The sequence below is a fragment of the Salmo salar genome, chromosome ssa02, assembly GCF_905237065.1.
Source record: "Salmo salar chromosome ssa02, Ssal_v3.1, whole genome shotgun sequence".
Taxonomy (NCBI): Eukaryota; Metazoa; Chordata; class Actinopteri; order Salmoniformes; family Salmonidae; genus Salmo; species Salmo salar.
Genome location: NC_059443.1, coordinates 38,766,515 through 38,781,263, shown reverse-complemented (window position 1 = coordinate 38,781,263; position 14,749 = coordinate 38,766,515). Strand labels below are relative to the sequence as shown.

Here is a 14,749-nt window from a genome sequence, read left to right as displayed (position 1 = left end):
ATGTGAGTCTGTGTGTGTATGCATCACATTAGGCTGCTGAGAGGAGGACGGCTCCTAATAATGTCCGGAATTGAGCGAATGGAATCGTATCAAACACATGGAAACCATGTGTTTGATGTATTTGATACCATTCCACCTATTCTTCTTCAGCCATTACCAAAAGCCCGTCCTCCTCAATTCAGGTGTTACCAACCTCCTGTGGTATGTATGCATGTGTGTGTGTGTCTGCATGTGGCTATCTGTGTGTACGTATGCATGCTTACGTATGTGTGTGTGTGTGTGTGTGTGTGTGTGTGTGAATGCTTAAAGAGACTCACGGAAGAGCAGCATGCTGGCGTTGGAAGCTCCCAGCCTGTTGGAGGCAAAACAAGTGTAGTTGCCAAAGTGTTTGTCCGTCACGTTGGTAAAGAGAAGCAGTGAACGCGTCTTCTCGTTCTTGATCCTCAGAGTGTTATCGCTCTCTACCGGCCTGATACAGAGAGAGAGAGGGAGCGAGGTGGGTGAGATAGAGAGAGAGAGGGCGGGACAAAGAGAGCGGGGGGAGGTAGATAGAGAGAGAGGGGTAGAGTGGGGGGATGAGAGAGCGACAGATGGAGAGAGAGAGAAATAACTTTATATCTGAAAGGATGTTAGCAATACAGGAAACAAATCGACCTAACCTATTAAATCAAATCAAATTGTATTAATCACATGTGCCAAATACAGCAGATGTAGACCTTACTGCGAAATGCTTACTTACAAGTCAAAATGTAACAGCACTTAAATCTACAATACTTTCTGGTGTGCCCCATTAGACTGCTTTCTCTCTTTCTCTCTCTCTTTCACTCTCTCTCTCACTCTCTCTCGCTCTCTCTCTCGCGCTCTCTTTTTTTTCTCTCTCTCCCATGGCATTTTGTTTATATTTGAAAGGATTGGGTAAGTGTTACCAATACAGAGCTGGGTTTTTACCATATTACTCATTAAAATCCAACCCTTTGCTGTCGAGAGAGACAGAGAGAGCGAGAACATTAAATCACACCTCTTAGCAGGAGAGTGTTACTATATTCTCCCCAGAGATCTCAGAATAACACATTCCCCCTCTCTGTCACTACCTCACCTGACAATTCCAATAAAAATGTAACAGCACTTAAACCTACAATACTTCCTGGTGTGCCCCATTAGATTGTGTTCTCTCTCTCTCCCACCCCCCTCTCTCTCTCTTTTCTGTGTTCTTTCTCTCTCTCGACAGCAAAGGATTGGATTGCAATGATTAATATGGTAAAAGCTCAGCTTTTTGGTTACATTTACCCAATCCTTTGAAATGTAAACAAAGTGCCATGGGAAAGAGGGAAAAAAGAGAGAAGGTACACCAGAAGGTATTGTAGATTTAAGTGCTGTTAAATTTTGACTATCAGAATTGTCAGGTGAGGTAGTTACAGAGAGGAGGGGGGATGTGTTATTCGAGAGAGAAAGACAGACAGAGAAAGAGAGAGAAATACGTTTCTTTATATCTGAAAGGATGGTGTTAGCAATACAGGAAAAAAATCTACCTAACCAATTAAATCAAATCAAATTAAATTGTATTTGTCAATTGCGCCAAATACAACAGGTCTAGACCTTACCGTGAAATGCTTACTTACAAGCCCTTAACCAACAATGCAGATTTAAGAAAATATTTACTAGGTAATTTGTACATGTAGGTAGGTGTAAAGTGACTATGCATAGATAATAAACAGCGAGTAGCAGCAGTGTAAAAACAAAGGGGGGGGGGGTCAATGCAAATAGTCCGGGTGGCCATTTGATTACTTGTTCAGCAGGCTTATGGCTTGGGGGTAGGAGCCTTTTGGACCTAGACTTGGCGCTCCGGTACCGCTTGTCGTGCTGTAGCAGAGAGAACAGTCTATGACTTGGGTGACTGGAGTTTTTGTAAATTTATTGGGCCTTCCTCTGACACTGCCTAGTATATAGGTCGTTGATGGCAGAAAGCTTGGCCCCAGTGATATACTGGGCCGTACGCACTACCCTCTGTAGCGCCTTACGGTTGGATGCCGAGCAGTTTTTATACCAGGTGGTGATGCAACCAGTCATGTTGACCAGTTTGAAGGACTTGCTCACATCAGCTATGGAGAGAGTGATCACACAGTCATCCGGAACAGCTGGTGCTCTCATGCACGCTTCGCTGTTGCTTGCCTCGAAGCGAGCATAAAAGGCCTGTCTGGTAGGCTCGCGCCACATCCGACGAGCATCAGAGCTGGTATAGTAGGATTCAATCTTAGTCCTGTATTGACACTTTGCCTGGTTGATGGTTCGTCTGAGGGCATAGCGGGATTTCTTATAAGCGTCCGGATTAGTGTCCCGCTCCTTGAAAGCGGCAGCTCTAGCCTTTAGCTCAGTGCGGATGTTGCCTGTAATCCATGGCTTCTGGTTGGATATCGATGCACTTATTGATGAAGCCGGTGACTGAGGTGGTATACTCCTCAATGCCATTGGATGAATGCCGGAACAAATTCCAGTCTGCGCTAGCAAAACCGTCCTATTAGAGAAAAAGTGAAGGAAAAGGAGGAGAAGGAGGAGGTATTTTTCTTACCTGCGGTCGTCTCTGTACCACTCAAAGGAGGCCGTGGGTACTGCCATGGCCTCACAGCGCAAAACGGCCGTCTTGCCCAGCTGGGCTGGCATGTTCTTCACGTCTGTGATCATGGGAGGGTCTGAACAAGGAAGAAGGAGGGAGAAGTGAGAGAAATCTTTAACATATGTACACAACGATAGTGATTAAAAGTTAAGCTCAGACAAAGAAAGGCTCAGTGACCTTCAAGGTCGAGAAAGGTTGAGGTTGATAAATACATGACATAAAATTATTAAGACATACACTAGCGGTCAAACGTTTTAGAACACCTACTCATTCAAGGATTTTTCTTTATTTTTTATATTTTCTACATTGTAGAATAATAGTGAAGACCATTCTGTATACTTCTGGCCCTTCCTTGGACACTGTGCTAACAAACCTCCAAACGAGCTTCAATGCCATACAACACTCCTTCCATGGCCTCCAACTGCTCTTAAACGCTAGTAAAACCAAATGCATGCTTTTCAACCGTTCGCTGCCCGCACCTGCCCGCCCGACTAGCATCACCACCCTGGACGGTTCCGACCTAGAATATGTGGACAACTATAAATACCTAGGTGTCTGGTTAGACTGTAAACTCTCCTTCCAGACTCATATTAAACATCTCCAATCCAAAATCAAATCTAGAATCGGCTTTCTATTTCGCAACAAAGCCTCCTTCACTCACGCCGCCAAACTTACCCTAGTAAAACTGACTATCCTACCGGTCCTCGACTTCGGCGATGTCATCTACAAAATAGCTTCCATTACTCTACTCAGCAAACTGGATGCAGTCTATCACAGGCCATCCGTTTTGTTACCAAATCACCTTATACCACCCACCACTGCGACCTGTATGCTCTAGTTGGCTGGCCCTCGCTGCATATTCGTTGCCAGACCCACTGGCTCCAGGTCATCTATAAGTCTATGCTAGGTAAAGCTCCGCCTTATCTCAGTTCACTGGTCACGATAACAACACCCACCCGTAGCACACGTTCCAGCAGGTATATCTCACTGATCGTCCCCAAAGCCAACACCTCATTTGGCCGCCTTTCATTCCAGTTCTCTGCTGCCAGTGACTGGAACGAATTGCAAAAATCGCTGAAGTTGGAGATTTTTTCCCTCACCAACTTTAAACATCAGCTACCTGAGCTGCTAACCGATCGCTGCAGCTGTACATAGTCCATCTGTAAATTTCCCACCCAATCTACCTACCTCATCCCCATACTGTTTTTATTTTATTTACTTTTCTGCTATTTTGCACACCAGTATTTCTACTTGCACATCATCATATGCTCATTTATCACTCCAGTGTTAATCTGCTAAATTGTAATTATTCGCTCCTATGGCCTAGTTATTGCCTACCTCCTCATGCCTTTTGCACACACTCTATATAGACTTTCTTTTTTTCCTACTGTGTCATTGACTTGTTTATTGTGTTATTGGCTTGTTTATTGTTTACTCCATGTGTAACTCTGTGTTGTTGTCTGTGTCACACTGCTTTGCTTTATCTTGGCCAGGTCGCAGTTGTAAATGAGAACTTGTTCTCAACTAGCCTACCTGGTTAAATAAAGGTGAAATAAAAAAATGAAACAAAAAAAACATAAAAACTATGAAATAACACATATGGAATAATGTAGAAACCAATAAAGTGTTCAACAAATCAAAATATATTTTATATTTGAGATTCTTCAAATAGCCACCCTTTGCACACTCTTGGCGAGTGGTTTGCTGATGTCAACATTGCGAACAGAGTGCCCCATGGATGCAGTGGGGTTATGGTATGGGCAGGAATAATCTACGGACAATGAATACAATTGCATTTTATCGATTGGCAATTTGAATACACAAAAATACCACGACGAGATCCTGAGGCCCATTTTGAGGCCCATTTTTTTTAAAGGTATCTATTACCAGTCATGTGAAATCCATAGATTAGGACCTAATGAAGTTAATTCAATTGACTGATTCCTCATCTGAACTGTAACTCAGCAAAATATTTTAAATTGTTGTATGTTGGGTTTATATTTTTGTTCAGTATAGTATTATCTTATGGGAGGTATACTATGTGTCGGGTGTCTGTGTCTGTGACTGTTTCTTTGTCTGTCTGTGTGTCTGTGTATGTGAGTGCATGCGTGTGTTTTGTGGTTTATAGGGACACTCACAGTTGACGGTGACCTTGACCTTGCGTATGTCGGGCTGCGTCACTCCGTTGTTAGTGATGCACTCAAATTCTTCCGCCTGATGCCGCTTGATCTCTGTTATGTCCAGGAACTCCCCCTCACTCATTAGACCATCTGATTGGACAAAGGACAGGGTCAAATGATAGAGGTCAGAGGTCATCACAGGCTGAAATTTGCGTTTGTTCAGGGTCGATTAAATCAATTAGTGTGAAAGTATAAATTTTTGCCTGCTAGATGCTGCTGTTGCTAATACTGGCACCACACACAAATAACTGCAATAGTGTTGCGCTCCACTTTCTGGAGGACAGAGTTTTGAAATCAGTGGAATGCCCGGTGGAAGCAGAGTATGATAGCTAAGGAGATGGAGAAAATTCTAGAGTTTGATTGCAAATATGTGAATGAGGTTGAAAAAAGAACACACAGAAGAAGCCTGTTGTATGAAACCCCTGTCTACAGAAAAAAGGCAAACTCGGCTCCATCATTCATTGAATCAGATGGCTCATTCATCACAAAACCCACTATGTTGCCAACTACTTAAATGACTTTTCATTGGCAAGATAAGCAAACTTTGGTATGACATGCCAGCAACAAACACTGACTGTACACATCCAAGTATATCTGACCAAATTATGAAAGACAAGAATTGTACTTCTGAATTCCGTAAAAGTTTGTGTTGTCTATCAACAATGACAAGCCACCGGGGTCTGACAATCTGGATGGAAAATTACTGAGGACAATAGCGGACAATGTTGCCACTCCTATTGGCCACATCTTCAATTTAAGCCTACTAGAAAGTGTGTGCCCTCAGGCCTGGAGGGAAGCTAATGTATTTCCGCTACCCAAGAATAGTAAAGCCCCTCAAATAGCCAACCAATCAGCCTGTTACCAACCCTTAGTAAACTTCTGGAAAAAATGGTGTTTGACCAGATACAATGCTATTTCAGAGTAAACAAATTGACAACAGAGTTTCAGCACGCTTATAGGGAAGGACACTCAACAAGTACACTACTTACACAAATGACTGATGATTGGCTGAGAGAAATTGATGATAAAATTATTGTGGGGGCTGTCTTGTTAGATTTCAGTGCAGCTTTTGACATTATCGTCTGCTGCTGGAAAAATGTATGTATTATGGCTTTACAGCCCCTGCTTTAATGTACATAAAGAGTTACTTGTCTAACAGAACACAGAAGGTGTTATTTAATGGAAGCCTTTCAAACATAATCCAGGTAGAATCAGGAATTCACCAGGGTAGCTGTTTAGGTCCCTTACTTTTTTCTATCTTTACTAACGAGTTAAGCCAGTGTGTCTATGTATGCGGATTACTCAACGCTATATACATCAGCTACTACAGCAACTGAAATTACTGCAACACTTAACAAAGAGCTGCAGTTAGTTTCGGAATGGGTAGTAAGGAAAATGTTAGTCCTACATTTTTCCAAAACTAAAAGCATTTTATTTGGGACAAATCATTCACTGAACTCTAAACCTCAACTACATCTCGTAAATAATAATGTGGAAATTGAGCAAGTTGAGGTGACTAAACTGCTTGGAGTGAACCTGGATTGTAAACTGTCATGGTCAAAACATATTATACAACATTAGCTAAGGCTGCTCTGCCTTCTTAACAACACTAACAACATGGCAGGTCCTACAGGCCCTAGTTTTGTTGCACCTAGACTAATGTTCAGTAGTGTGGTCAGGTGCCACAAAGAGGGATTTAGGAAAATTGTAATTGGCTCAGAACAGGGCAGCATGGCTGGCCCTCAATAGTACACAGAGAGCTAACATTAAAATACTTGGAAACAGCTTGGACACCCATGCACACCCCACAAGACATGCCACCAGAGGTCTCTTCACAGTCCCCAAGTTTAGAACAGAATATGGGAGACGCACAGTACTAAAGTCAGCAAAAAAAGAAACGGCCCTTGTTCAGGACCCTGTCTTTCAAATATAATTAGTAAAAATCCAAATAACTTCAAAGATCTTCATTGTAAAGCGTTTAAACACTGTTTCCCATGCTTGTTCAATGAACCATAAACAATTAATGAACATGCACCTGTGGAACGGTCTTTAAGACACTAACAGCTTACAGACGGTAGGCAATTAAGGTCACAGTTATGAAAACTTCGGACACTAAAGAGGCCTTTCTACTGACTCTGAAAAACATCAAAAGAAAGATGCCCGGGGTCCCTGCTCATCTGCGTGAACGTGCCTTGGGCATGCTGCAAGGAGGCATGAGGACTGCAGATGTGGCCAGGGCAGTAAATTGCAATGTCCGTACTGTGAGACGCCTAAGACAGCACTACAGGGAGACAGGACGGACAGGTGATTGTCCTCGTAGTGGCAGACCACGTGTAACAACACCAGCACAGGATCGGTACATCCGAACATCACACCTGCAGGACAGGTACAGGATGGCAACAACAACTGCCCGAGTTACACCAGGAACGCACAATCCCTCCATCAGTGCTCAGACTGTCCGCAATAGGCTGAGAGAGGCTGGACTGAGGGCTTGTAGGCCTGTTGTAAGGCAGGTCCTCACCAGACATCACCGGCAACAAACCCACCATCGCTGGACCAGACAGGACTGGCAAAAAGTGCTCTTCACTGACGAGTCACGGTTTTGTCTCACCAGGGGTGATGGTCGGATTCGCGTTTATCGTCGAAGGAATGGCCGTTACACCGAGGCCTGTCCTCTGGAGCGGGATAGATTTGGAGATGGAGGGTCCGTCATGGTCTGGGGCGGTGTGTAAAAGCATCATTGGACTGAGCTTGTTGTCATTGCAGGCAATCTCAACACTGTGCGTTACAGGGAAGACATCCTCCTCTCTCATGTGGTACCCTTCCTGCAGGCTCATCCTGACATGACCCTCCAGCATGACAATGCCACCAGCCATACTGCTCGTTCTGAGCATGATTTCCTGCAAGACAGGAATGTCAGTGTTCTGCCATGGCCAGCGAAGAGCCCGGATCTCAATCCCATTGAGCACATCTGGGACCTGTTGGATCAGAGGGTGCGGGCTAGGGCAATTCCCCCCAGAACTGTCTGAACTTGCAGGTGCCTTGGTGGAAGAGTGGGGTAACATCTCACAGCAAGAACTGGCAAATCTGGTGCAGTCCATGAGGAGGAAATGCACTGCAGTACTTAATGCAGCTGGTGGCCACACCAGATACTGACCGTTACTTTGGATTTTGACCCCCCTTTGTTCAGGGACACATTATTCAATTTCTGTTAGTCACATGTCTGTGGAACTTGTTCAGTTTATGTCTCAGTTGTTGAATCTTGTTATGTTCATACAAATATTTACACATGTTAAGTTTGCTGAAAATAAACACTGTTGACAGTTAGAGGACGTTTCTTTTATTGTTGAGTTTGCATAGAGCCATGACTACATTGAACTCTTTTCCATATCAGGTAACTGATGCAAGCAGTAGAATCAGATAAAAAACAGGTAAAAATTCACCTTATGGAACAACGGGGAGCGTGAAGGGACACACACACACAGTTACAAACACATGCATACACATACATTGTGATATTGTTGTATGGTGGTATTAAACATTTTGTATTGTAGATATGAAGTGGTGTGATAATGTTTTATGATGTCCTGTTTTATCATTTGTTTAATATGTAATGTAACTGCTTTAATATGTTTGGACCCCAGGAAGTATAAGTAATGGGGATCCCTAATAAATACAATTACCTCTTTAAACCAAGTGCAACCATGGCATCCGTGACAGAGAGGGAGAAGCGTTCATCCATGACTACGGGTAAGAGCGTCTAGCTAGACTCATTTTCAGATATTTTACAGTACCAGTCAAACCTTTGGACACAACTACTCATTCAAGGGTTTTTCTTTATTTGTAAAAAAAATGTTACAATGTAAAATAATAGTGAAGACATCGAAACTATAAAATAACACGTGGAATCATAAAGTAACCAACGAACTGTTAAACAAATTCTTCAAAGTAGCCACCCTTTGCCTCGATGACAGCTTTGCACACTCTTGGCATTCTCTCAACCAGCTTCATCTGGAATGCTTTTCCAACAGTCTTGAAGGAGTTCCCACATATGCTGAGCACTTGTTGGCTGCTTTTCCTTCACGCTGCGGCCCAACTCATCCCAACCCATCTCAATTGGGTTGAGGTTGGGTGATTGTGGAGGCCAGGTCATCTGATGCAGCACTCTTTAACTCTCCTTCTTGGTAAAATAGCCCTATACACAGCATGGAGGTGTGTTGGGTCATTGTCCTGTTGAAAAACAAATGGTAGTCCCACTAAGCGCAAACCAGATGGGATGGCGTATCGCTTCAGAATGCTGTAGTAGCCATGCTGGTTAAGTGTGCCTTGAATTCGAAATAAATCTCTGACAGTGTTACCAGCAAAGCAACCCCACACCTCCTCCTCCAAGCTTCACGGTGGGAACCACACATGAGGAGATCATCCGTTCACCTACTCTGCGTCCCACAAAGACATGGCGGTTGGAACCAGAAATCTCAAATTTGGACTCATCAGACCAAAGACATTTTCCAGATTGACTGACCTTCATGTCTTAAGTCTTAATGTAATGATGGACTGTCATTTCTCTTTGCCTATTTGAGCTATTTTTGCCATAATATGGTCTTGGTCTTTTACCAAATAGGTCTATCTTCTGTATACCACCACTACCTTGTCACAACACAACTGTTAGGCTCAAACGCATTAAGAAGGAAAGAAATTCCACAAATTAACTTTTAACAAGGCACACCTGTTAATTGAAATGCATTCCAGGTGACTACCTCATGAAGCTGGTTGAGAGAATGTGCAAAGCTGTCATCAAAGCAAAGGGTGGCTACTATGAAGAATCTCAAATATAAAACATATTTTGATTCGTTTAACATTTTTTTGGTTACTTTATGATTCCATATGTATTATTTCATAGTTTTGATGTCTTCACTGTTATTCTACAATGTAGAAAATAGTAAAATTAAAGAAAAACCCTGGAATGTGTCCAAACTTTTGACTGGTACTGTTCGTTTTTAATTTAGTCAGAAAGTCATTTTCATTGCAAGTTAAAGCATACTGTTAGCCAGCTAGCTAACTTTAGCTGGCTGGCTCACAAGCTAACATTACGTGTATGACCTGTGTAGTAATATTATTTGTATCTCAGACGATTTGCATTGCTAGTTATAGCCTAATGTTAGCTAGCTAGCTAACATTGAATCTAGTTGGTTAGCTACCTGCAGGTCGATGCAGCGTAGTAACATTATGAGTTGGGATTATGGTTCAATTTGTAGCTAGCTAGCTAGCTGCATGTCTAAACAAAATATTCCACTATGCAAGGTACCATATCACTGTACCTACCGTTTACACCTTCTGTATTCTGTGCATGTGACAAATACACTTTGATTTGATTTGATATACTGTGTGTTTACCAGCGACGGCAATGTGAAGAACAACATGACCTGCATTAAAGTCAAATTAGGATATAACGTTAGGCCAACAAGACAGTGTCCAAGCTAAAAAATTCTCACAACCGTAAGCTATTTTCTGTAATTTGCTTGCCGTTAACTTGTAAATAATGAGCGTGTTGCGAGTTTATTTTCCTGTAACTTAACATTAGCTTGCTAGCTAACAAGCTACAAAACGAACCAAAGTATTATTAAGAAAGTTGCTTTAAGTTGCCTGGTAGGTAAATTCATTTTTAAACTGATGGGTTTATTGGTGTTAAAATACACCAGTTAGGCTATTTTGGACCACCAGGCTGCTAATGTCATGTATGTGAATCCTTAAAGAGATGGGTGGGGCTGAGGCTTAAGAGGGTGTGAACAGTGCTGAATGGGTGTAGACAAAGAACTTTACAGTACGTGTACAAAAACATTCAAGGGCTATTTTCTCAAAAGTGGGGTTACAAGTTTATCAACTTTCAAAGCAGCATTACTTTCCCATTCAATCAATCAAATGTATTTATAAAGCCCTTTTTACATCAGCCGATGTCACAAAGTGCTATACAGAAACTGTAGTGTAAGTTATACCATTGTGCTTGCTCTGCGTTTCTACTTTTATCATATGTAAAAAACACAATTTAAAATATTGCTACTTAAGACCGAATCGAGCTGGTCGGTCACAAATGGATCACAATATTGTCTTTTCAGCTTTGGGTAGAAAACCAATAGCTTTTGCTCATGATGAGATGAAATGGTTCTGGTGGCAGCAGCAGGAACAGCAGCATTGTCACGTCCTGACCAGCAGATGGAGCTGTTGTTGTAGTTTTGGGGTCAGGACGTGGCAGTCTTGTGTTCTGTGTTGGTCTTGTGACTCCTGATCAGGAACAGCTGGGGATCGTTGTTCCTGATTGGGAGTCATATATGTAGGAGTATGTTTGTCACTTGGTTTTGTGGGTAGTTGATTTTGCACTGCTGTATGTAAGTACTTAGCCTGTAAAACTGTCGGTCTGTCGTTCTCTTTTGTTTATTGGTTTTCCCGTGTTCACGTTTATTTAATAAATTATCATGATGAACACGCAACCTGCTGCACCTTGGTCCATTTCCACAGAAGACAGCCGTTACAGAACTACCCACCACCAAAGGACCAAGCAGCAGAAGAGGAGGAAGCCACAGGAGAAGGAAATGGAAGAATGGACCTGGCAGGACGAAAGAAAATTCTGGGCGGACAAGTTAAGGGAGCTAAGGGAACCCGAGAGGCAGCCCCAAGATTTTCTTGGGGGGGGGCACACGGGTAGTTTGGCCAGGCCAGGGAAGAGCCGTAAGCCAGCTACCCGTGACTACAGGGAGGTGCGTACGAGGTGGAGGGCGTCATGTTACGCTGAGGTGCGCACCATCTCGCCTATACGGACGCACAGCCCAGTGCGCCCAGTACCAGCGCCCCGCAGGTGCCAGGGCAAGGGGAGCATCGAGCCGGAAGGGGTGATGCCAACCCTGCACTCAAGACCGCCAGTGCGCCCTTTCGGTCCGGTGTTTCCCGCTAGACACACTAGCATGGAGGTGCGTGTCTCCAGGCTGGTACGTCCAATACCTGCCCCACGCATCAGGAGTCAACAGTCGTCATCAGAGCTGCCCGCCAGTCAACAGTCACCAGAGCTGCCCGCCAGTCAACAGTCGTCGGAGCTGCCCGCCAGTCAACAGTCGTCGGAGCTGCCCGCCAGTCAACAGTCGTCGGAGCTGCCCGCCAGTCAACAGTCGTCGGAGCTGCCCGCCAGTCAACAGTCGTCGGAGCTGCCCGCCAGTCAACAGTCGTCGGAGCTGCCCGCCAGTCAACAGTCGTCGGAGCTGCCCGCCAGTCAACAGTCGTCGGAGCTGCCCGCCAGTCAACAGTCGCCGGAGTGGCCGGACTGCGCTGAACTGCCGGAGTGGTCGGACTGCGCTGAACTGCCGGAGTGGCCGGACTGCGCTGAACTGCCGGAGTGGCCGGACTGCGCTGAACTGCCGGAGTGGCCGGACTGCCCTGAACTGCCGGAGTGGCCGGACTGCCCTGAACTGCCGGAGTGGCCGGACTGCCCTGTTCTGCCGGAGTGGCCGGACTGCCCTGTTCTGCCGGAGTGGCCGGACTGCCCTGTTCTGCCAGAGTGGCCGGACTGCCCTGTTCTGCCAGAGTGGCCGGACTGCCCTGTTCTGCCAGAGTGGCCGGACTGCCCTGTTCTGCCAGAGTGGCCGGACTGCCCTGTTCTGCCAGAGTGGCCGGACTGCCCTGTTCTGCCAGAGTGGCCGGACTGCCCTGTTCTGCCAGAGTGGCCGGACTGCCCTGTTCTGCCAGGGTGGCCGGACTGCCCTGTTCTGCCAGGGTGGCCAGACTGCCCTGAACTGCCAGGGTGGCCAGACTGCCCGGTTCTGCCAGAGGTGCCCGCCTGCCCTGATCTGCCAGGGTGCCCGGCCTGTCAGGATCAGCCCGGGTGGTCCTCCTGCCCTCCGGTCCAGTCCGAGTGGTCCTCCTGCCCTCCGGTCCAGCCCGAGTGGTCCTCCTGCCCTCCGGTCCAGCCCGAGTGGTCCTCCTGCCCTCCGGTCCAGCCCGAGTGGCCCGCATGCCCTCCGGCCCAGCCCGAGTGGCCCGCATGCCTTCCGGCCCAGCCCGAGTGGCCCGCATGCCTTCCGGCCCAGCCCGAGTGGCCCGCATGCCTTCCGGCCCAGCCCGAGTGGCCCGCATGCCTTCCGGCCCAGCCCGAGTGGCCCGCATGCCTTCCGGCCCAGCCCGAGGGGCCCTCCTGCTCCCGGCCCAGCCCGAGGGGCCCTCCTGCCTCCCGGCCCAGCCCGAGGGGCCCTCCTGCTCCCCGGCCCAGCCCGAGGGGCCCTCCTGCTCCCCGGCCCAGCCCGAGGGGCCCTCCTGCTCCCCGGCCCAGCCCGAGGGGCCCTCCTGCTCCCCGGCCCAGCCCGAGGGGCCCTCCTGCTCCCCGGCCCAGCCCGAGGGGCCCTCCTGCTCCCCGGCCCAGCCCGAGGGGCCCTCCTGCTCCCCGGCCCAGCCCGAGGGGCCCTCCTGCTCCCCGGCCTAGCCCGAGGGGCCCTCCTGCCCCCGGCCCAGCCCGAGGGGCCCTCCTGCTCTCCGGCCCAGCCCGAGGGGCCCTCCTGCTCTCCGGCCCAGCCCGAGGGGCCCTCCTGCTCTCCGGCCCAGCCCGAGGGGCCCTCCTGCTCTCCGGCCCAGCCCGAGGGGCCCTCCTGCTCTCCGGCCCAGCCCGAGGGGCCCTCCTGTCCCCCGGCCCAGCCCGAGGGGCCCTCCTGTCCCCCGGCCCAGCCCGAGGGGCCCTCCTGTCCCCCGGCCCAGCCCGAGGGGCCCTCCTGTCCCCCGGCCCAGCCCGAGGGGCCCTCCTGTCCCCCGGCCCAGCCCGAGGGGCCCTCCTGTCCGGCTCGAGGGGTCCGTCTGCCTGGCGCAGCTATCGGCTCCACCGAAGTGGGCGACGCCGAGGGTGGAGCAGGGTCCACGTCCTGCACCGGAGCCACCTCCAGGATAGGTGGGTTGGGGAGGGAGGGTGTAGCACAGTGCCGTCGTTGACGGCAGCCACCCTCCCTTCCCTCCCTTATTGTTTAGGGGTTATTGTTTATGGGTTTTGTTGGGGATTTTGTTTGTTGGTGTTTTTTTCGTTGTTAGGTGCATTCCGGGGTCTGCACCTTGAGGGGGGGTACTGTCACGTCCTGACCAGCAGATGGAGCTGTTGTTGTAGTTTTGGGGTCAGGACGTGGCAGTCTTGTGTTCTGTGTTGGTCTTGTGACTCCTGATCAGGAACAGCTGGGGATCGTTGTTCCTGATTGGGAGTCATATATGTAGGAGTATGTTTGTCACTTGGTTTTGTGGGTAGTTGATTTTGCACTGCTGTATGTAAGTACTTAGCCTGTAAAACTGTCGGTCTGTCGTTCTCTTTTGTTTATTGGTTTTCCCGTGTTCACGTTTATTTAATAAATTATCATGATGAACACGCAACCTGCTGCACCTTGGTCCATTTCCACAGAAGACAGCCGTTACAAGCATCAAGTGGGAAAAACGTGGTTCTTCACAATCATTTATGGTAAAGAATACAAGCTATTTTCTCTGAACAGGGGAATAAAACCATCAACAGATTCACAAAGGTTGAAGAAGCAATACTCCAAGCGCAGCTCCGTACTACTTGTCAGACATAGAGAACTGATACTGTATACTGGTTGTTGGGGTGGGATTGGTATGGGGTGTGGGAGGTCTGTGGGTGACTGGTCTGTGGGTGATTCCTCATGTCTTACTCATTGTTAGAAATAATTATGGTCCAAATTGGATGTTAGGTACTATATTTATTGAAAATTATATGAATCCTATAAATTCAAAGGGCCAATCAATTAGCTTAATTTCTCAGAGATCAAATTATATTCCTTCCATTTGGTGCCTAATGAACACGACCCAGGTGTAAAATAAAGTTGCCCTAGATGCTGATTTATGGTCAGTTTGGGGGTTTTGCCAGGTTAGGATTGGAGGAGGTGGAAGCTGATCCTAGATCTGTGTTGGAGTTACTGTATGTCCGTGAGCA

The 14,749-nt window shown here is 47.2% G+C and overlaps 1 protein-coding gene across 3 annotated transcripts in view; it reads right to left on the bottom strand.

Moving 5' to 3' along the window:
- The window catches only part of LOC106582734 (igLON family member 5), a 155,938-nt gene that overhangs the window by 12,145 nt on the left and 129,044 nt on the right, over window positions 1–14,749 (bottom strand). For 2 of the 3 annotated variants that reach the window (XM_014166112.2, XM_045703931.1), the window contains exons 5-7: window positions 4,750–4,881; window positions 2,567–2,687; window positions 318–469 (exon numbers count right to left, since the gene is read on the bottom strand). In XM_014166112.2, the coding sequence (XP_014021587.1) occupies window positions 318–469; window positions 2,567–2,687; window positions 4,750–4,881 (405 nt within the window). The remainder of the gene's footprint in view (window positions 1–317; window positions 470–2,566; window positions 2,688–4,749; window positions 4,882–14,749) is intronic. The other variant, XM_014166130.2, reaches the window with a different exon arrangement.